The 24,596-nt window shown below is 37.4% G+C and overlaps 1 protein-coding gene across 1 annotated transcript; it reads right to left on the reverse strand.

Moving 5' to 3' along the window:
- Positions 1 to 863: 863 nt before the first annotated feature.
- On the reverse strand, positions 864 to 21,223 carry tars1 (threonyl-tRNA synthetase 1). Its single transcript, XM_037778283.1, has 19 exons — positions 21,033 to 21,223; positions 19,740 to 19,817; positions 18,678 to 18,868; positions 17,587 to 17,710; positions 15,353 to 15,477; positions 14,463 to 14,580; positions 14,306 to 14,370; positions 13,631 to 13,709; positions 12,474 to 12,620; positions 11,616 to 11,714; positions 10,227 to 10,393; positions 9,272 to 9,434; positions 5,644 to 5,781; positions 3,615 to 3,692; positions 3,425 to 3,525; positions 2,873 to 2,977; positions 2,585 to 2,657; positions 1,624 to 1,738; positions 864 to 1,488 (listed from the first exon to the last, which is right to left on the reverse strand). Exons 1-19 carry the CDS (start codon positions 21,090 to 21,092, stop codon positions 1,340 to 1,342), a joined length of 2,175 nt encoding a protein of 724 aa, XP_037634211.1. The 5' UTR covers positions 21,093 to 21,223; the 3' UTR covers positions 864 to 1,339.
- Between the last annotated feature and the right edge of the window lie 3,373 nt (positions 21,224 to 24,596).

Genomic DNA, 24,596 nt, shown 5'->3' on the forward strand with positions numbered 1-24,596 from the left:
GTGCCGGGCCATTTTCACCAATCGTTAAACTGCTGAAACTCACTGCTCTCACTATTTGTCTGTTCCAGCTGTGCAGCACGAGTACACAGATATGGCACCCACTAGTGGTGTGAATAATTATCTGAAAGTGGGGGTTCAGTTACATTAAAACTGTAACACAAACAATTTGAAGTAGGCAAAGTATGTTTCCTCATGATTATCCTTCCTACCTGTAATTGGAAACACTTTCTTGTCATGATAAGTATTTTTAAATATATGAAGCAGAGTAGACATTAGTATTAGACTGACAAATATAACTCATACCTTGGTGTAATGGTGCAGAAGGTTAAAGTAAACGGTCTCTGAGTTCAGTAAGGATGTAATAATGAGAAGCATCAGGTGTTTACCCTCCAGCACATCGCTGAGTTCCATCCTTAAGTGATGATGCACTAGTGGAGGAAGGTGCTAAGGATCCAGTGTTACTGTAGCGGAACACCTTTCTGACACTCAGCTCTCCAAACCTCCACCTTTCTCAAACTATAATAATTTCAACTTTGGCCTCAATATGCAGGATCTTGAATTTTGGAACAGAGTTGTGACTTGAAAAACACCATATTTCATAAGTAATGTAAACCGTTTTCTGTACTTGTCGCTCGTTATTGTCTGGATTTTAGTGCATATTGACTTTGTCAGCTGCACAACTTTATAGCTGTAATTATTTTATGCTTTTAATGCTTATATTCTTTTTTTCCTCATCCTGACAGATTTGACTCGTGGACGGGTTTGTTTGCTGCTGCCTGATTAACGAGACACGATTCTGAAGAAAGAAAAAAAATGCTTCTGAAAAAGAAAAGGTAATTCTTATGACAAGAATGACACACAGATAAAGAATAGATTTGTTTAATTATCAAAATTGTAACTCGTGTACAATTCCCTGAAGAAAGAATGACTGATACAAACTGCTAAGACAGTGTAACAAAGCATTTCCCCTCTCTTTTAATCCGTTCATCAATTAGCTGTTCAAAGACCTAATCACATTGGAGTCTCACTAGTTGTACTTCTGTATAAGCAGAAGGGATAAAGGACAATTAGACTTCATTCATTTTGAGTACAGAAACCACGAGACTTGATAACCGAAAACATAGTGATACAGTAAAGAGGCATTGGAAGACACCAGAACTAAAAAGACACCATTATCGAAGTGTGATTTCCAGGAGACAAAAAGCATTGAGTAGGCAGCAGTGTGAAAGTTTTATCCCCCACCACAGAGTGATTTCAACAATATGGCCCTTTTAAAAGTTACCAGAGTCGAGGTCCTGTTGAGAGAACGACGAGCTGATGGCAGCGAGTTCGAGAAAGCTCAGAAGTCCTCTTCAGCGTTTCGACTCTTGCAGGTCTTGAGTTGTTTCAGACGCTCGATGCACTCCTCCACCGTGCGCTCGCCGTGCACTTTGTTATCCCGGGTGCGTACATTCACAGTATTGCTCGTCTTCTCCTTCTCTCCCACCACTTTTGCGAGCAGGGAAACATGCAAAGAGGACAAAAAAAATAAATCAATATGTAGATGGATAGCGAGACGGAGATAAGGATAACGAGAGGAAACTGACGGACAGAAGAGTGAAAGAGAGCGTGTTGCACACTGACCCAGGATGAAGTTGTACTGCGCCAACTGTGCATTTCTGATCTTTTTGTTCAGAGTGCAGCCGGGATCGAGATCCACGTCAGCCATGAAGCCGTTGCTGTGGAAATCCTGCTTGACCTGCAACGTTAACCAGAGAGACAACCAACAGTTAAGTCTATGCCAGTTCATTCATCTCCTTTTAATAGACGTCTACAAATTCTATTTGGACTAGCACAGGGGTTTTCAAAGTCTGGCACGTTTGGGACAAGTTATCAATTTGGCTCTAGTGAAGATTATTTCTGCAACCATTATTTTCACAGTGTGTGGACCTGCTGTTTTTTTTTTTTCAATTACATGGATATCAGGATTATGCAGCTGTTCATTTTACAAATGGACTTTTTGTTCAACTAACAATGTGTTCAACAAAAATGATCCAATTCAGGTTCCACACATTTCATTTATTGCAGCTTGGGTTGTATTTTTGTTGCTCTGGTCATCTGGTTTTTAAGGCCTAGTATACTATTACTCTTTTATGGCATAGTATGACATTTTTTTAATGACATTTTACGGAATACTATACTATATTTTTCTACACTGACTTTTTTATGCGATACTATACAATATTTGTATTACTCTTGGCATACTATACTAGGACTTTTGAATTTACTATGACGTTTTTAAGGCTTAGTATTCTGTTACTCTTTTATGGCATGCTAAACTATGACATTTTTTATGACTATTATGGCATACTATGATATATTTTATGGCATACTATACTATGAAATTTGTATGGCATTCTATACTATATTTTTCTACACTGACTTTATGCCATACTATACTATGACTTTTATGACCCTTTATGGCGTATTAGACTAATGCATCATATTCATGGCATAGCATACTGTGATTTTTTCTACTGCATTTTAATCTGATCTATTTTTTGGAGTGAGAATATGGACTAAAGTAGCTGTGGTCAGTGATTACCTTCTGAGCGTACTCCTCGCAGGTCGGTCCCACAGGTACAACCATCACTTGATTAGGAGAGATCCACAGCGGCCTGAAACAGAACACAACACATTGAACTGGTTAACAGAAAAGCAGGCCAGGTACCTTTGCAAATATTTACACCCACACAGAAGTGAAGTATTTCTGTTCAGTCGATCTGAAAATCATTAACAGCGCTCAGGAGGAAATGCAATGAAATAAAAACATGTACTGTATGTCTGGAGTCTAATTGACAGATCAACCTTAAACTATTGATTGTTTACAAACCATTTGCCTCCGTAGTTTTCAGTCAGAATAGCGATCATCCTCTCGACTGATCCCAGGATAGCTCTGTGGATGATCACTGGTCTCTTCTTGTCGTCACCATCGTGGCTACAAAATCATTAGAAGGGGGTAAAAAAAATTAGGAACTCAAACAAAGAGAGAAATCCAAAAGGAAAACAAGAGTGATCATCTGTCTTAGTATATTCTTGTCATTCGGGCTGCATTTTAAGGTTGCATTAAGACAGTAAAAAATCTATAGCCTCTGGGGCAGCAACAAAACTGTTGGTACTTCTCCATAAATGCACATCATATAGTTTCATTCAAGCCTTTCCTATTTACTGCTTTCACATCAGCACTTAATGTTATCTCATATGCCATAATATTGACTAATTTCTCCAATATGTTTAATATGAAACTTATATCTTTGATTATGTTAATTGTATTACAATATGTTTAATTCTATGATGCACATGTGCATTTTCAACATCAACAAATAATATTCTATTCTTCTGTCATTTGACTTTACAGTGTGTATAAAAGCAGTAGAAGAGTTACCTGACAAAGGAGAGATTGAAGCGGATCGGGAGCTGGAAATCAAGCTGAATTGTGGCACACTGATGGTACCGACCGATGGCATCCTTGATCTGAATGTCAATCTGCAAAGAAACGACACCGCAAGCCATCAGCAGTAACCCTCCTGCTGTTTCACAGTTAAAGTACATCATTACTGCAGCGCATGGCTCACCTTTGGTCCATAAAAAGCTCCATCACCGGGGTTGAGAACCCATTTCTCCCCAAAGTCATTCAAGCTGTTCTCCAGTTGCTGTAAAAACAAACAATTACTGCTTTGTTACAATGTCAATGGCTGACCAACACGCAAGTAAACAGTGGTGTTAAGCAAAGCTGTATATTTAGACCTGACATTTTCTTCATCTGGAACTAATCACTGAACTGAGAAATGTTAACGTCTCAATAATATTTTATGGTTGCTTGAGGGAGTTAATGAGGTGAGGGAGACATGCAGCAAGTTCTGTTCCAGTCACTATGCCAAGTCTGCAAGTCAGTTCTTTGTGTATATCATTTTCCACCTTTGTGCATTCAAACATTAATCATAAAGAGGCAGTGCTGTACTTAGGAAATGTTGTCCTCAGAGAAAAGTCAACCAAACAGCTGTACAACTTAAAGGCTATTATAATTATCTTCTTTTTTCACAGCTCCAGATATTGTACTGCTCGTACTCATATTATCCTTATTTTGAAAACTGTGACTAACAGAGATATACCATTATCAACACATGCAGTCAGTAAGAAGCAGCACAATCTCTATACTATAGTCGTGAAGTTCTCTGGTCTATTCTGTCCATCAGCAAAGTGTTTAATATTTAAAGAGCTACTGTTGCCACCGGATTGATTGTTAATAAAATAACATGTTAAAAATAACTTCCCCTATCATCAGTAATGTTCCGCTGCCAGCGGGCAAAAGAGACACTTGAAAATGGAGTTCAAATGAAGCACTGAGGACAGAACAATAACGCCACTCACTGTTAACCAGCGACGGAAATTAAAAAGGAGCTCTTTAACGTTTATAAAATACCAGGAAGGACCTGTATCTGCATTATATCTGGCTCACATTTTACCATCCTCATTGAGTTGTCATCTATTAAAGTATGAATGTGGAAACAGTCCCCTGTGTGTATGTGATTTGTTGGACACTAATACAACGTAAAAAAATGGAGTTTTTGTTGACAAAACAGAGGATGCATTTTGCCATTAAAAAAAGGAGACAATCAATATGCTAAATGACACAATCAATGACACATGGTTGGGGACAGTGAGGCATAAAAAGCATCATCTTATTCTGTAAAAAAATACTTAACAGAGGAAAGAAAACAAACATCTTTGTGGCACAAATCGAGTGTTGCAATGTAGCTGTAATATTTCACTGTTGAAATAAAACATACCTCTAAACAATAAGATCAAGAGGAAAACAAAGGTCATGGGAAAGAAAAACCTCACCCTGCTGTAAAATTCAACGCATGCTGCGTCTCTGTCAACAGGCACCTTTTCATTCATTCAGAGCCTGCCAGTAAAGGCTTGCCAGACTAATAAACAATTTGTATGCGCTTCATATGCTTGTGCTACTGATGAAACAATACAGTTTACTTATTGCACCTTTATCCAACAACTGTCATTTAGCGATTTTACAGACTCGTCTGTTACTCTTGAAGTTGTCCCAAGAGAGAAACTCACTGTGTGTTTCATCTAATGCACAAAGCACCGAGCAATAAAGACTCATTATCACCCAGTTTAACTCACTCACTCACTCACTCACTCACTCTTGTTATTACTTTGTCCAAGATCGTTTTAAACACTACCTGCTCTCACACAGAGAAACTTAAAACACCACCTGCTCTCTCACAGAGAAACGTAGAGCTGAACTTAAGATGTAAAATATAGAGCTGGTCCACAGAGAGCGAATCTGATTTGACAGCAAAAGACAGACAGTGGCTGCACTGATGTAGATTCTCCAGAGATGAACAAGCATTTTCTGCTTCGGAACTGATAGCAGCTCCACAGAATAAAACTCATTAATTAAAATATAAATGTTCTCTGGGTCTACAAATCAAAACTTCCATTTGCCGTCTGTGAAGTGGCTCCAACATTTCCATCTTGATAATATCACAGATCAGCATTTTAATTCTCCAGTGAGACCTTGTGAGAGTGTGCTGTTCACATTTTCAGCCATACGAGAGAAACAAGAGGTCTTGTGATTACCTTTTCTGCTTGGTCCCAGACGTCCGGCTCCCCCAGGAACTTCTCTGGTCTTGTGGAGAGGTTGAGTTTGAAAGTGAAGCCAAACACCTCATACACAGTGCGCAGGAAGTCAAGGCAGCCCTTGATCTCCTCCCCAATCTGGGGTCAAAAACAAAATGTAAGAGAATTAGCATCATCCATCTTAACGTAACTGTTAGGGATGGATCGGATATCGGGCCAATACTGACTCAAATAGCCGGATCGGGTATCGTGACAATGGATCTGATCTATTCAATTCTATTTTTTTATTACACAGCTTTGTTGAATAATTGATTCTGAATGGTCAATCGCGGCGTTCTACGGTATGTTATTTCTTTATAGCAGACTGTTGCTATGGGCGCAGTTCTGATGTCGGACTCTGGCGGATCGTTTTTGTGTCTAATTATTGATATCTAAGTAAGTAGCTGTGTAATCAGCAGGATAATGTAAAGTGAGCGAGTCATTTTTTGCGGAGGGGAAGGATCTCTCATCACCCTGAAGGGATTTATTTCACAATAACAACAATGACCGGCTCGCTGTACATTATCCCTTACATACAGTATATTATATACATTATATACTGGAATTTTAATTCCTGTTTAAATTTTGATTTTTTTTTGCTGCATTAAAAAGGTTTACACTTGAATTGTAATTCCTGTTAATTTAGATTTTTTACCAAGTTGTTGGTGTAAGATTTATTATTTTAATAATAAATAAATATTCTGTTAATTTCTACAATTTTTTACCAAGTTGCTGGTGTATGATTTATTTTAATAATAAATAAAAATTAAATTTGTATAAATAAAATTAAATTTGTATTTATTTGTTACATTTTGCTTCATAAAGTTAAGAAAACAATGTTTAAGTCAAGCCTGATGTTGCCTTACACATAAAAGAACAGTGACTTCCACACAGTGATGCATACAGCTTATTAATTAAACACTGATATTAGATCGGTACTCGGTATCGGCCGATACCCAAAGCCCAGATATCAGTATCGGTATTGGGACTTAAAAAGTGGGATCGGTGCATCTCTAATAGCTGCAAGTTTAATTTCTGGTGTAATGATGATTTCATCTTTGTTTGTTCTGGTATTAACAAATGATTAGAAGAACATGAGGATAAACTGCTCATCTAATTGGAGATAATATGTCATGATTAAATATTTCCCGAAGCTGAAGTTGAGAAATTCATTGCGACTGAGGTGCTTTTTAATTTTGCAGTCCCAGTAGGGCTGTCATGCACTTCCACTACATGTGACCAATCACAAGTTTTAAGCAAGCAGCTTGGATGTGAAAAGAGAAGTGGTACAACAGGATATTAAACAATGGGAAGAACAATTTAAAACAATAGCCTCTATGTTCTGAGGGGGAAGACTCTCTCTCTCCCAAGTCCGAACCGTGAGCTACCATCTGCAGACAACGAGATAAGAACATATATTCTCCTCTCCAGTTTGCTTTATATTTTAAAATGGTAAATCACAAAAGACAGTAACAGTACAACCATCCAATCCACTACCATTACTGATAAAGAGAAAACAGAATCAGTGGGGTCCTAGCTGCAAGTTGCTGTGTAACTACATTAAAACAAACTAATTTAAAAGATCCCGTTGAGTGCATCGATATTGGCAGTGCTCCTCTTTGGTGAAAGGACTTAACATGCAAGTTGGTCCACCAGGCTGCGGCAGCCTGTGGAGTGCTCTCACTTGACCTGAGAATGTGACAGACTGTTCACTGACAACATTACCTGAATTTATTCAATAAACCGTGCCAGCAAGACACTGATTTACTGAGATTCTTCAAAACAGGTATAAATTCTTCTCCACAGAAAGCCACTTCACAGTAAACTCTGATCGCTACCCATCGTGTGCTTGTTTTTTTTCTTAACATTGTTTAACTTGCTTTTTGAAGTGTTTTTTTTCTTGGAAATGCATCTATTCTATTGTATTCTTATTGATCTAAATACCAAGTGGAAACATTTATCAAAAAGTACTGCCAGGAAAATGTGACAGTGGTATGAATAAAATCCTGCGTTAAAGAGTAGTGCACCGATTTAGCATCGCACTCCTGTGACATTGATGGACTCATGATGGACAGCTGTGTTTTTAAAAAATATTAAAATCGAACAGCAGAACCAGAGATATTGTCTTTTTTTATTCAACACATTCGTCTTCCTTGTCAAAACCTGGCACCTACATTACCCACGATGCAACTTAACTGCCGACAGTTTGGTTGGAGACTTTGGGTATGTTACTCTAGTTGTGGCAAATGTAACCTCCAGATGCTAGCCTCAAGCAGAGATGAGGAGCGGGCTACAGAAGTCTGGTAAGATCACTTCTTTCTAACACCACACCCCCGGATTATTTTCATTTTCAAAGTCTTCAGCCGCAATTGACGCTGCCACGGGTAACGCCACTTGAGAAAATAAATCAGACTTAAGGCAGCTCTTTCTGGAGCCACAAAAGGCTTTACACTATAGGCTGTCAATCGATTAAAATATTTAATCACGTTTAATCACATGATTGTCCATAGTTAATCGAGATTAATCGCAAATTAATGGCACATTCTTTCTGTTAAAATGTACCTCAAAGCGAGATTTGTCAAGTATTTAATACTCTCATTAACATGGGAGTGGGCAAACACACTGCTTTATGCAAATGTATGTATATATTTATTATTGGAAATCAGGTACCAACACAAAACAATGACAAATATTGTCCAGAAACCCTCACAGGTACTGCATTTAGCAGATAAACATATGCTCAAATCATAACATGGCAAACTCAAGCCCAACAGGCAACAACAGCTGTCAGTGTGCCGACTTGACTATGACTTGCCCCAAACTGCATGTGATTATTATAAAGTGGACATGTCTGTAAAGGGGAGACTCGTGGGTACCCATAGAACCCATTTTCATTCACATATCTTAAGGTCAGAGGTCAGGGGACCCCTTTGAAAATGGCCATGCCAGTTTTTCCTCACCAAAATTTAGCACAAGTTCGGAGCGTTATTTAGCCTCCTTAGCGACAAGCTAGTATGACATGATTGGTACCAATGGATTCTTAAGGTTTTCTAGTTTAATAGGATATCAGTATTTTCACTCTAGCTTTAAAACTGATGCGTTAAAAAAATGAATGACATTAAAACGAATTTGTGTTAACGCGTTACTATTGCGTTAACTTTGACAGCCTTACGTTATACAATTTATTCCCATACATATATATATATATATAGATATAGATATCTATATATATATATATCTATATATATATAGATATATATATATATAGATATCTATATCTATATCTATATCTATATCTATATAGATATAGATATCTATATATATCTATATCTATATATATATAATAATAATATATATCAGGGCTCCTGACAGCTATATATATCTATATCTATATCTATATAGATATAGATATATATATAGTAGTACGCCATAAGATTTGTAAACAGACTTTGATGTATCAAATTGGTGGAATTACACCTTTAAATTGACCCTTTAAGTCAAATTTACTGGCGCCATCAGGCAACTTTTTTCATCAGTCTTGTATCACTCCAAAATGTGTGAACTTGGCTGAGTAATGTTGATGCATCACCTGGTCCATGGTGCAGAAGATATGAGCATCATCCTGCTGGAAGCGGCGGACACGGGTGAGACCTGTCAGGGCTCCTGACAGCTCGTTCCTGTGCAGGACGCCAAAGTCGGCCATGCGAATGGGCAACTCTCTCCAGGAGCGTGGCCGGTGATCAAACATCAGACTGCAGCCAAACAGAAAGGCATTAAAGAAAATTACACAAATTACAACCGCCTCCTTCGACCTTGAGTTATCACAATAACTGAAAATTGCTCTGCCACTTCAATATTTGATTTAACTGACATTCAACACTTTGACAAAATGCATTTGCAAGCTCAATTTCCATTTCAGTATCATCTCCAGAGGGGGCTGCCAATGCGGACAGCACAAAGATTGGAACAGTAAAAAGGAGATAAAAGATTTGAATACAAAGAGCTGCAGTCTGGCTCTTTACACTGCAATGCAGCATTCAGCAGTAAATTGAACTGGGTCATTCAACAACTGAAAACATGGCAAGAGCGTCAGTCCATTAAAAGTTGAGCGGAACTGGATGACAATCTATTGTATCAGTGAAATATCAACTCCTGATAACAAAACCCATGCAAACCCTTATAAAGCTACTCAAGTGTGGTAACACATTGCTTAACGGTTGTCCCCGTTTGCCACAGTACTGTGGTTAACTAAATATTACACCAGGGTTTAACAGCAGCACTCTGAGCTCATTAAATGCAACAAACACATTTCGTGCTGAAGAAGAACAAACAACGTCGCCTCCAACAAACTCAGTCGTTGCTCTGATTAGAGACAGAAACTAAACTAAAAATATCTATTTCACACTAGAGCAAGACTTGATACACAGTGTGTAACAGAAGTGGGTGTGTTTTTCTTTATACGTTACGTTCATTTCTAGTTCCTCGCTGAAATTAAAGCAATGCTTTCAAACAACTCTGTTTAGTGAGGAAAGAGGAGGCCTCACCAGTGTCCCGGGCAGTTCATGGGTTTGAGGGCGAAGGTCTCCTTCTCTACCTCGAAGGAGAACATGTTCTCGCTGTAATGCTGCCAGTGGCCGGAGGTGTGCCACAGCTTGCTGTTGTAGATGTTGGGCGTCACCACTTCCTGGAAACCTCTCTTCCTGTACTCACTCTGCCAAGAACAGAACAAGGTTTTCTCACAAAGAAGATTTCACTAATGAGACTGAGCACCTCGAGCAACTCAGCTTCACAAAGCTCAAAACTACAAACTGGTTAAAACGGTTTGTCAACACCTGGGGAGTGGACTCACTGATAAATAGTGCATATCCTCGAAAACACACATAACTCTGCAAGCAAAGGCTGAGATTTTCAAAAAGCAAACTACCTCTGAGAATGTTTACGCATTATGAAGGGGATTTGAGGTAAACTGAAAGGAAAAGGTAGTTATCTTTATAGTGCTTTAATGCACCTTGAGTTGTCTGATATCAGTTTTAAAATTTAAAACAGAAAGCTGATGGCGATAATGAAATAAAATAGGGTAATTTATTTTAAATCCAGACAGCCATACACCCTACATCATTTTGGATGCTCTAGGTGTTTTGTTGCTTATACAGGCAGAGCTGTTTGATAAACACATCTCATTACTACTCAGTCAGAAATCTATTTCATCACATCAAAGTGAAATTGCTTCCAATGTGCACTGCGTTGTGACTGCACTCACTGAAAACCAAGAACGGGGGTGTTTTGAATCAGATCGATTTTGTGGTCCTGTCAATCACATCTGTTTGAAGATGGGCTTGATAATATGTTTCAATTTATTCCAAATAATAATAATAAGATATTTGGAGATTCATAAATAAGTTTGCTCAGTGTGAAGTTAACCTTTGAACACAAAGTTTTCTATCACCTGGCAAAAATGACAAATTTGATGTGTCAATATCTTTTAACAGCATTATTGTTGTGGGAAGACAGTAGGCATATGAATTTGCATTTTATTATATGTACATGCACATATTTATTTGTTTTAGTTGTTTAACTTTAATGAATATTATAGTTATATGCACAGCCCCGGGTTTTCTAAGACTTGATTAATTAGCAGTTAGTTTATCAGTTTCAAGATCATGACATAAAGCTGCATCATCAACATATAACCAATCCTTTTCTACCATAAACAAATATGACACTTAGAGTGTAGTAAAATTGCAGCAATACATCTTGTGAATATATAAAGCCATTATTATTGCACAGGTCAACTAAAGGTCTGAATCTGTTCTCCCCAGGTCTCCCTGAAAATTTAAACTTTCTGATTCACACCGTCTGTCTTTTCTTATGTCTTAAATTTTAGAGTGAAATCACAACAATCACCCGCTGTGGGTCAGACAGCTTTGACTTACTCTGATGAACTCAATCAGGGCGTTGTAGATGAAGGCCCCCTTAGGCAGGAAGAAGCAGCTCCCTGGACTCAGGTCATGGAAGAAGAACAGGTCTTGCTCCTGAATAAAAACAATGGCATGTTAGTGTGATGGGAAACTAAAAAGGGCCGAACTGTTTTCACTTTGAAATGATGCAACACATCACATATTTGATGTAAGGTTTGTCAATTTACTGTCTTCTGCTTTTCCACACCTATTACTATACTGAATGAATGGCAACAACACACACACACACCCTGAACTGTTAATTCCTTGTCAACAATGAAGTTACAGATTATTTTATGGCAAAAAAGATAGTTTAACAAAACTGTTCCAAAGATTGTGAAGTACATAATTGAATGCTGCCTTATGACATTGGTTAATTTTGCCAAAATGGGTCATGGGTAAATTTTTTATAATGCTATTCTCAGTATTTCTTTCTAGATTGATATGTAAATGAACAATACATGAACTTTCTAACAATTCAACAAGTAAGTGATACTTTCTGAAGCATTTGTCTGATGATTAAAAACATTAAAAAAGCTTTTCTTTGTTGTAGGATAATGGTTCTTGTTACTATACTGCTGCAAATGCATCAGGAGTACTATATTTTCTCACTGTTCAGAAGTGGCTCTGAATATCTTGCATGTTGAGAAGATGTGACTTGGTAACATCAGACATACATCAAACACAATCCTGGCTCTTAAAGTTTAGAAGTATTCTACTTGTAACATATCAAAAATAACCTTGCTTTATAAAACCTGTAGGACACTATTTCAAAATTACTGTGGAGAACAACTCTTTTTCTAAAAGACAGCTTCTTCACATTTCAGTTCTTACCCGGCCCAGCTTGCGGTGATCTCTGTTCTTGGCCTCCTCCTGAAACTTCTCCCACTCTTTGAGCATTTTGGGGTCAGGGAAGGAGATTCCATAGATCCTCTGGAGGGTTTCCATGTCCGCCTTACCCTCCCAATATGTAGATGAATTCTAGCACACCAAACACCACAAAAGGAATATGTGAGCTTTCATCAGTCTTTTGGGTCCATCAAATCCCTTGAGAATAAAACATAACAGTGTTTCTCCTATACGGCCACTGCAGAATTACAGTATGAGCGCAGGTGCTAAAGTTTCACACAATCATTAATATCCTCTGCTCGAGTGCGGGGCTTAGCTTCTCTATACACACACGAAGCAGAGCCGAAGAGAAACAGGTAAAGTGAAGATAACGTTGTCGGTACCAGCTACAAACAGGCTCTGTAGTGAACAACATGCTAACGCACTAATGGATTCAAAGTGTTTGTGTTTTTAGCCGAGCTAGACCAAAGTATATTTGGTTAAAACAGATCGGTGATGCTGTTTTGCCCTCAGTGTTCTCCGTGAAGTTTGCTGGAAGTGATGTAATGTAGCCCCAGTGCGTTTTATGTGGAGTGAGCAATGTGCCTGAAAACATTTAAAAAATAGCCTTTTAAATTCTACATGTTTGTCAGCAACCGGTCATATGGTAACTTAGGAGGCAATTTGGCCTTGTGTGCTCTGATTAATTTGGCATGCAGTTAACACATCGGTCATAATTTTGTTTTAATAAGAACTCAACCCCTGGCAATTTGCTCCTGGTGCTCTACACCACTATTTAGGAAGAAGGAAATAACAGGAGTAACAGGCGAAACAGCTTTAAAAGTGACATATTTTCTTTTTAAATAAGTACTGTGGATTTAATTTATGCTGATGTGAAGAGTGGTTCATGTGGATTTCGAAAAGCAGCCTAACTGATAAAAGTTTCTTTAAATATTTATCAGTTAGCTTTTAGCAGCGCCTTTTCTAAATGCTGTGCATGTGTTGTCAAATTGGTGAGGATGTTTAGTCATTTGTTTGTGTTGTGTCAGAGCACAGACTACAGTACTTGAAATACTACCTTGTTTAATCAACGATAAATCCACATATACACTAACAACAGGTTTGCTGTACATAATGCATGGCTGAGAACAAAAAAGGCTCACCTTGTGGATCTTCAGTGCCTTGATTTTCCCTGTGTGTCTCACATGGGGCCCACGACACAAGTCAATTAAGGGACCACACCTGAAATTAAATATAAGTGTTGAGCATTTTTTGTAAATGCTGAAAGGATAAGTGTTGTGTTTAGGATAAGGCTAGTAATACTCTACTACATTTCTGTCGTTATCAAATCCCATAAAAAGACCAAAACCAAAGAACTTTCTGACTTCCAAAACCTGTTTGTGACACTACTGAAGATGTAAACCTTTAAAAACAAGTCACAAATATATGCTTTAATGCTTTAAAAAAGGCTAGATAATTTTCTTAGTACAGGCAGGCACTAGTTTTTTAGCAAACATTACCCAAATAGAAGTAAGTAGTGCATTTGTTGGCGGCTATTTTCAGTCACAAATGTGGTGCTCTAGTGTTTGTTTACAACAGCATGATGGGATTGAATCAAAATATAATACAGTGCCCATGTTCCTCATAATGAAGGAGGCCTATGAGACAGAGGAATAAGCTCTATCAGGCACTGGCAGTACAGACAGTGTCAGTACAATCAGTTTATTTGTGGTTTTGGTGATTTAATGGGATTTGTTGACACTACAAAAAAATAATTAATATCAACAGAATTATAATTTAAATATTAAATCTTTTACATACACAGGGCCTGGACTCACCTGTAAACTGTGGTGGTGGGAGTGGTAACCTTCTCATTCAGAATGCGGCACTTAAACTTGTTGTACTGTCAAGGAGAAGACGTGGTTTTAGAGCTCTGTTACTTATTAAATGTTCCTCATTTTTGTTTATTTAGGATGTGTTTGTGTTTTCAAATACCTTGAACATTTCCAGCAGAGTTTCCTTCTTTATCTCCAGCCTCTCAAATGGCTGCTTCTCCTTGATAATTTTCTTGCACAAGGTCTCCAGACCAGGGAAGTCATTGCTCGATACGCCCCTGTCCAAAACATCAAAAAAGAAAGACAAGCAAGAACATTACATCCAATGACAATGACCGTCTAACTTAGCCCTGCATTAATATGCATAGTGCACTCAATGCTAAATTTAGTCTGTCAGTGTTTCTAGAGGGCATCATGGGTGAGACCAGACAGTAAGCCATGTAGCCAAACCTCTTATTCACCAATGTAATTCTTTGACTTGCAGAAACTTATAACCTCAGCCACGCATGGGCAAATGGTTAAAAATCCTTGGCTTTAGGGCTTGAGCAATGTCAAAATATCCTTGCAAAAAAAACATCTCCAAGAATGCCATTAGCATAAAATGACTTCATTAAGGAGGTTGTAGAATTAATTAGACAGCACTCCTCACGCTCTCCTGCAGCCTGAAGCAGGGAGAAATGCATCTGTTTCAGGGAAAGGTCAAGTGAAAAAGTTGTTTACGAAGAAGTGTTCAAATTTCTGAAGGCGTTAAACACACTCTCAAAGCTTCACGGAAGTAAAATCTAGTCCTGTGTTTTTAATGGATTTGCTTTTAGGCTTTCAATCCTGTTGGCAGATATAGAAGAGACGTAATTCAAAATCCACACCCAAGAAAAATCAGGCTCGACAGCATTAGTGTCATTGCAATCAACAGGTTTTGTGCCACCGGACCGGTCTCAGACAGTGAACCAGACTGACAGTTGCTAAGCCTTGAAGTACACACCAAAAGAACGCTGACTAACACAACTAATTATACAGAACAAATCTGAACCCAAAGCCTGTGTGACTCACTCTTGGTTGTCCAGGAACATGTCGTAGTAGAAGCCGTTCTCGATGGGGGGACCGTAGCAGAGGCAGCCTCCGTACACCTTCTCCATGGCTTCTCCCAATATATGGGCGCTGGAGTGCCAGTAAACCTAAACGATATACAAAAGACATGTTGCCTGATTAGCAAAAATAGCAGTGCAGTCCATCCCTTTGTGTTTATTAAGAATTTATTAAGTATGACTGTGCTGGAAAATCAAGATTATTGACTTTCTGTGCTGATGTAACAATCATTCATTGTGCTGCAGACTTTGTTGAAAACTTTGAGAAAACTCAAACTTAAAAAAGTAAAATAACTTCTTCTGAATGTTGACAATACAATTTTTTTTTTTTTAAATCTGCAAAATCTGCTCAAAAAACCTGCTGCAGCTGGTACTATGAGACCACGACATATGGAATCTCATATGCCGTGTTTCTATTGCGGCTCTGCTCGACTTGACTGACTTGTGGTACCAGGTCCTTTTCTCTACGCTGTGTTTCCACTACTGATAGTACCCCGTCAGTGTAGGCGGGATTCTCAGCTAATCGCTGTAGTGGCCGTGCATGAAACTGCTGTGACATCATCTCCAACAGGACACTCGCTAAATCATTTCAACAGCAACCAAACGGAGGATCTGTACTTTGTCAATTGTACAGCGTAGTTTTGCAAGTTGCCATTCTTAAAAATCGGGGTCGAGTGAATTTAAAAAATGAGGTCACTACTGACGGTAGCTTGGCTATTTAAAAACGGCGGGTTTGTGCAGGATGTCCCATGTCGCGCTAGTGACTGTTCTCTCTGACCAATCAGTGGTCTGCAGTGTTTTAACTCCACCTTCTAGTATCGGCACAACTTGCTTGGAACCTCGACCGAGGGGATACCAAGAATGGAGTGGTCCTATTGGTTCCATCCACTACTTTTGCTAATAGAAACACGAAAATAACCCTTCTAATATCTAATGAACTGAAATGAATTGCGTGGTGGAAAGTACTTCAGCTGACCTCTTCTTCGGGTAAATTATTCAGCCCCTTCTCTAGACAATGAAGCTGAAATTGGGCTTTTAATTTAGGAACAAGTCTCATTATTCTCTTTGAGCAGTTGCTGCCACTTTTATGACAGTACATGATTGCAGCAGTGTTTTACACTCTCACGTCTCCTCTTAATGTCTTTGTGTCTCGGACACTTGGTAAATCACAGAGCTTTGAGGTTTATTATTGATTGTAAACCTCTAAGTCATCTCTTTAACCTTGCCTGCCCTACTACATATCAATAAGGTTGGAGGAACTCTGCAAGATGTTTTGTACTGGTAAGAAACCACTGGATTTGTTCAATTCACTTAACACTGAAAAAATCCAAAAAAGTAAATTAAGACTTTTGACAAAATATAAATGTATTATCTTAGGACAAAATTAGTAGATTTAATGGTGGAAAATCTGCTAAATTGTTGGAATTTACACTCTATGCATAAGCGTTTTCAATATGATATAACCTCAAAGTTAGTACCATCAGAGAACAATTCACATAAAACAAAGGTCAATGACATTGCTAGCATGTCAGATACATTTTCATAAGCTTTCTCAGAGTTAAAGTTATACATTGATAGGTGAGTATAGTTTTGGTGCTCAAAAAGGAGCACACTGTGCATCCACAAATAAAATAATGTGTGTTATTCTGCAGGGACAATGCTAGGGAGACCAGGGAGGGCATCAGCCGGTGTGAATTTACAAAAACTGCTTTTGGACAATCAGCATTTTCAGTCAGAGCAGCAGATAAATAGAACTCAGTTTCAACCCATATTAGAAAATGCACAAACAGTATCTTCAAAACAACACTTAAAACATGGCTCACGACAAACCAATCATGTGTTCACAGATCTAAACCTTTGTATGGAACCAACTGTTTCCCAGCATGGAGACTATGTAATGAATATTTTGTACAACATTGTTTTATATGTGTGATGTGTTTGCTTTTAATTGTTTGTTTTGTTTTGTACTGTATTGCTTTTTAATATCTTCCTGCCCAGGGACCGCAGATGCAAATTAGGTATATAGCTATATCTGGCTCAACGGTTATGTTGTGCTGTTAAATTAACTAATAAACTAAACTAATCCAGATTAGTTGAGATTAATTTACTATACAACACTCTCCTCTCCTATTCCATATGTGGGTGGAGGGGGGGATCAAATATAAGCACTGTGTCACACTAGAGATGAGGTTGACTTACGGCTTGAGCCTCTTCATCATCAAATTTGAGCAACTGAAGGCTGCAGTCATCCTCCAGCGGTCTGTCCAGGTCCCACACACCGTTGTTCACTTTAGCAATCACTGTGTTGTCGGCGAGGCCTTGACTGGGATGTAAAAAAAGGAAATATTCCACATCACATTAATGTGCAGATGTACAAAAACATCAGTGATATTTTGACATTACACTTGGCATTCAGATACGTTTGGTCAAAAGAGGTCTAATAAAAACATCTCCTGTGACATCCCCTGCAGATAAAATATTAAAGCATAACATTAAATTGGGTGCCGAGTGATATTCCATCGTAAATAAATATTGCAATAACCATAAATTCCTCCAATACTGATTATCTTATTGCTGTTTGAGGTAGAACATGCCAACTAGTGTGCATGACTACATGATAATAGTGACTGGAGCTTTCAATTTTAATTCTTTTCAGAAATGATTGAGAGAAATCTGAGATAGTAGTTGCTCTATATTTGAATTTAGTTACAATTATTTATTAACAAGCTTTTAAAAATTCCACAATACAATTATAAAGCCACCCCTTTGAAGCCCCCATGCTTCTAAAATTACAGTACAAGGAGAAGGTGAAAAACACAAGCCATATACACCAATGTGCTCACTGCATCATAAAGAAATGAAGTACAGGAAGTGGTGCAGGAGTTTGTGTTTCTAAGTCACATGCCATACGTCTTATGTTTACTGTGCGGTCTGGTCATGTGAACTTTGGTTATCAACATTGCATATCTGTTAACACAGTCTTGGCACCAAGAAAGTTTCCACAACTTTTTTAACACTAATGAGTTTCTTTGTCAGATTATTTTCTTGTCTTTGGTGGACGCTCAAAAGGTTGGCGGGTGTCATTTCTAATTACTATTTTTATAAAGTGGGTGTCGTGAAGCCTTTTGAAACTATAACAATGATTACAGGCTGTACAAATAAACTTGACAGCTAATCTTTGGAAATTAAAATCCTGAAACACCCTTGAGGTTTTCCTTCTTTTTTTGTGCTACATGAAAGCACTGTGTCACATTTAAAAACAGTTACAGCGATCCCATCATCGCACTGACCTGATTCCACAGGCCACCTGATATGGTGTGGTCTTCCAGGACTCAGCGTCCACCACCTTTCCATCAGGCAGAGTCACCTTGATGGCTCGGCTATCCTTCGCAGCCCTCTCTGCCATCAGAGCTTCATGTTCGGCTTTCAGTTTACCGTACAAAGTAAGACGCTCAGCAATGTACTCGGGTGCTGGCGTCAGCTAGATGGAAACAAAAAAAAAAGGTGTGAGTAAATACAGGATTGTGGTAAAAGGTGTCACTGTGTATAACTTCCTTTGGGTGTTAATCTGCACAACTCTTATGTCCCTCTGAAAGCTGGGGGAGGCAGTTTATTTTTGGCGTTATTGGGCAAAATCTTTCAAAACCTTTCAGCATATAGTAATTCAAGTGGTACCCCAGGGTAGGCAGTTTTCTGGAAAAGGCAAAAAAAATAAGAAATAAACGCCAGAATTTGTAAATACAGCCCTCATCGAGCAGCGTCCTCTCTCCGTCTTAAGCCCCTCCCACCAGAGAAGCAGAGGCATGTGTACGCGCTTCATACAGTAACCTGTAGGAGTACTAGTCATTCATTTCAAACATCATTCTTCATACAGTATCCTGTAGAAGTACTAGTCATTCATTTCAAACATCATTCTTCATACAGTAACCTGTAGGAGTACTAGTCATTCATTTCAACATCATCCTTCATACAGTATCCTGTAGACGTACTAGTCATTCATTTCAACATCATCCTTCATACAGTATCCTGTAGGAGTACTAGTCATTCATTTCAAACATCATCCAGATTGTGATTGTGATCCTGATGCCGCTATATAGCGGCAATTCTATGAGAATTACCGTCCTGTTTTCATTGCAAACTTGTGGGCCTGTAAAGCCCTTTGAGATGACATACTGTGATTCAAGGCTCTGCGAAGCGTTTCAGAAATGGAGAGACGATATGGATGAGTGGCTGTTTTGAGATATGTGGGCGTGCAATGACAGAGATCTACCATGATTACAGTTTTCGTAAACAAGACATTATTATAATGTCTAATAATAGCATCTATATGCTTCTGATGCTTAGCAACTCACCTCAGCCCTGCTTCCTGAGTCCCCGGCTGCATTTTTAGACTTCTTCTTTCCTCCATCTTTACCACTTTCAGTTCCCCCCTGAGAAAGTGGATGAAAGGTAGGTTTAGTATGAAGCTGGTTCAGACACAACTTTCATGGATATTACGAACAACACAACATTTGCATACAGATTGGAAAGGTGCACAACTAACACAATACTTGATATAACAATAGCAACATACACTGCTTACACATTAGGCACATTAACACTAGGAAATACAAAAATATGTCATTTTAAAGAGGCCTTCCAAGATTCAAGACGTTTATTGTCACGCCGGTTATACTAGTGCAATCGTGTGAAATGCTTTTTGCTGAGAAGCTCCATTTAAAAATAATAAGTTATATTACAATAATAAAAGGAAATACTTTGTACAAGGCATATTAAGAACATATCAGAATCAGAATCAGAATCAGAATAGTGTTTATTGTAAGAGGTATACACTAGGAATTTGCTTTGGTTTTGTTGGTGCAAGTAAACAGTATAATAAAAGAATAGATAAAAACGTTAGAATAAAATAAGAATTAAAAAAATTGAAATTCTACAAATATACAATATGCAAAATAAGCTATAAACAAAATAAACAGTATATAAAGTATAAGATATATGATTGAGAAGTGTTACACTATTCCTTCTTGGTATTTAGGTATATAGACTATAAAACAGAGCAGTGCATAAGTGATCCAATAAGAATGTATAAGTGGTTCCTTGCCGCCTGACTCTCCAAGTTATAAAGCACACTACTAGGGTTATTATTAGAAATATGTGGCAGGACAAACCAGTTTTTAAGAGAGCTTTGTATATATTTATATAAATAAAAAAACAGTTTGGTTCATTTTGTGTGTGCCGAATTAAAAAGAGGAACATAAGTGATTCATGCAAGTTCTTAGGTGTTGGTTTAACATGTGAGTAAACATAACAATAAGCAGTTAAACATTAAATTGTCATAATTTTGAATGGAGTTTGGTGTAAGGCACCTTCCTGAGCTATACGTGCCATAGCTCACAAAGACAAACTCACCGACTTGGCTTGCTGAAGTGCAACGTGGCACAATTTACCGCTTAAACAAATTAAAACAGAAAATGAAACTAACCCTTCTGAAGTGATATTTTAAGTTAAATCAATATAACATTACTCATAAAAGCTAGATAGCACCACATTGCTGGAGGCTAGCTGAATGACATACAGGCTAGGCTAGCAGCTAGCTAGGCTAATATGACTTAAATATAGCCGGGTTAAGAGACTGAAAGTATCACCTTTTTTTTCTCGTCCACTTGCAATTCGCTCATTTTCTCCACGACAGCCTGTTCAGCCATGATGAGTGAAAAGCTACCTCACTTTAGGAGATAACTTTTGCAAGTCTGGTCGGCAATGTGAGCAGTCAGGGATGCCGGGTAAAGGGCTGATGACGTAGCCCGGAAGTTGCGATTCTGATGCAACATTGCCATAGTAGCATGGTAGGCGGTGCTTTGTATGACAGGATAACATCAGCCATTCTTCTTATTACACTACCACCTAAAGTATTTTTTAAAAAGATAATTAATTAAAGCAGTATTATTGAAATAATAAACTATTTTCTTTCTTTTTTTTTTTAAAGTAGGCTAATGACTATGGAGGACCACAAGAGTCACGTAAATAATAATAAAGCATTTAATTGATTAATAACTAATTGTGCAATAAAAAAATAACCATTGATAAATGTGTTTACAAATTGATTTATTCATCTAGGAATAAATGGAATAAATTGAATCCAGTGCGTGATTATAAAAACATGTAACAATTGAATATAAGATGACAGTAGTTATGCATATACCAGGCAAGCATGCAACACTATTGCCATAGTAGGCGGTGCTTTGTATGACAGAGGATGACATCAGCCGTTCTCCTTATTAAACTACCACCTAAAGTATTTTTTAAAAAGCCAATTAATTAAAGCAGTATTCTTTAATCTTTGAATCCATTGCATGATTATAAAAACATGTAACAATTGAATATAAGCTAACTGTCCCATAGGTTTCAATGTAGTACACAAAATAATACACTGTAATATTTATTTTTACCACAGTGGTTAGTGGAACTTTTTGACATCATTTGTCTAATTCTTATGTTGAAATAATAAACTATTTTCTTTCTTTTAAAGTAGGTTAATGACTACTGAATGACTAATGAATTTACAAATCAAATATTAATCCATCAATAAAAAGTTCAAATTAAAAATGGATTTACAAAAACACCGTAAAACAGTCAATATTTTTTTTATTGTACACTTAGTTATTAATCAGTTAAAGTTTTTATTATTATTTAAGTGACTCTTGTGGTCCTCCATAAATGACAGTAATTGTTAGGGAATATATAGATCTATATCATCAACACTCAAGGGAAAAAGAAAAGTCAAAAGGATGTCATGAAAAATGTGTAGGCTACTCAGAGTTTAAATGTCCTATTATATACCATTTCTTCAACATCATAATAAGGACAGGAGCCAGGATTTTGAAAAATACGGAGGTCATGAGTTCAAGTACCCCCAATGTGTCACCAACCCCTTCTTCCAATAATAAAATTAAATAAATAATAGTCTCTAAAATGTTTAAATAAATGGTATTTGGATTTTTATGTTTTATTTATTCAGTTGACTGTTACTTTTTCTGTCAATTTTATTTGAAGGTCTAAATTATGCTTCAAAACCTTCTCCACACAAATTCTGGTGAGAAAAATATTACATAATGTATATTTGTTTATTTGCTTGTTTATTTATTTTGTTAGTATAATAGTATGCACTGTAATATAATATGAGGACATGACCTCAGTGTCCTCAGCTATATAGCACTGACTGATGATCATCATCAACGCCACAGCAGAAAGATCTGGGAGCCAGCAAGCACACATAAGCTACTTTCTTCAGAAAATGCAGCTTTAGTTGTCTCTGCAATATTGATTCGTATTTCTGCATGAAGGGAAGGGGAACCAGCAGGGTTTTCTCTTTGGTGCTATCTGGATGCTGGTTCATGTCTTGTTTCATGACTCATTTCACTGTTAAATACACCCTTAACCAGTTAGCGATCTTAAATCAGTGAAATCACCTGCTGTTATGCTTGAGCAAAACCTGCAAACACACAGAGCTCAGTGACACATTTTAGGAAACCACGGTAGTTTGGATTAAAGAATTTCTCAGAAGAATACAAGCAGTAGACTAATTTCCTTTTTTTTGCTTCATATTTCTTGACGCTCAAAAAAAAACAAGGTCATCTTATGTTTCTGAATGAAATCACCAGAGTATTTTAAAGGTGTTGCCCAGCAGGGACGTGAGCAATGGTGAAGCTATAGATATTGTTAGATCAGTGTTTGTTTATTTGTTTCACACATATAAAAAAAGTGTAAAATACAATTCACATGAAAGTAATGTAAAATATGTGTGAGGGTGTGGTAGAAACCTATAATGGCTTATATATAAAAAAAAAACACCTAAAGGACATACAAAAAGTACAAATATTACCATGACAAAAAATACCAATATATTTTAAATATTAGTGTTCAAAACATTTCATATATAAAATATACAGTGTAAAGTGTAGGAGTAAAGTTAAAAAATAAATAAATAAATAAAATACGAAGAAGCAGATAAAGTAATGCCATGCTATTCTACTTTATACTTCTACTCCACTACATCTCAGAGGTAAATAGTCTACTTTTGACTCCACCAGGCTACATTTATATGACAGCTTTAGTTAGTAATGCTAGAGTTGAGTGAAATCCTCTCTTCTATTTAGTCTGAAGTATGATTTCCTTCTGTTTGGCATCAGGTGATTTTTCCATGCACCACCCACCTGCCTTTGAGGCTCACAGCTGCAGTGCTGTCAGCAAGTTTTAGAGTTATATTCTGACAGAGCTACTTTTGAGTAGTCTATAATATGATAATTTGTGAAGTGGAAAGAGAAGAAAGGAGATATTAGTCTAAAATGCAGAAGAAAAACAGAGGGCTTGATGCCCACCGTACTGTCACTAACAGGCTTCAGTCGAATGTTCTGTTGCTAGTAGCAACCACTCCTGGCACGGTTCCATAGCAGTTGCAGTGTAATTGACATTGCTACATCCATAGATAAAAATATTGTCATGCATCTTATATTTTATCTCAAAATAACCTTATGTGAACATTATCTGTAGTCCCTCTATTGTTATAGCTGTTTTGTTATTTGCTGTGATCAGTTTACCTCTAACCAAGCTAGCCACTATCTGACTGAGACTAACAACCTTCTAACTAATTTAACCGTTAAATTACTAGTTAGTCTCTACTCTTTTGGACTATAGCCTGTGGAGCCTATGCAGTGGTGGAATGTAATTAAGTACATGTACTCAAGTACTATTTTATTCTACCTTCTATTTTATTCAACTAGAACAGGGGTCAGCAACCTGCGGCTCCGGAGCCACATGTGGCTCTTTAGCTCCTCTCCAGTGGCTCCCTGTGGATTTTTAAAAATGGAAATGAATAACTGTTTTTTGTTTACATTTTAATTTGTATTTATCATTGTTGTAGGTCTAATGTAAGATGGTACGACGGAGTATTAGGGCCACATTGAGGAAAAAAAATAAATCTGAGATTTGGAGAATAAAGTCATAATATTACGAGAATAAAGTCAGAGGTTTACGAGAAAAAAATCGTAATATTATGAGATTAAAGTCATAAGTTTAATAGAAAAAAAGTTGTAGTATTATGAGAATAAAGTAATAATATTATAAAGTGTTATTTTCTTTTTTTCTCGTAAACTTCTGACTTTATTCTCATAATATTCCGACTTTTTTTCTCATAAAGTTGTGACTTTATT

This window comes from Sebastes umbrosus, chromosome 8, assembly GCF_015220745.1.
Source record: "Sebastes umbrosus isolate fSebUmb1 chromosome 8, fSebUmb1.pri, whole genome shotgun sequence".
NCBI lineage: Eukaryota > Metazoa > Chordata > Actinopteri > Perciformes > Sebastidae > Sebastes > Sebastes umbrosus.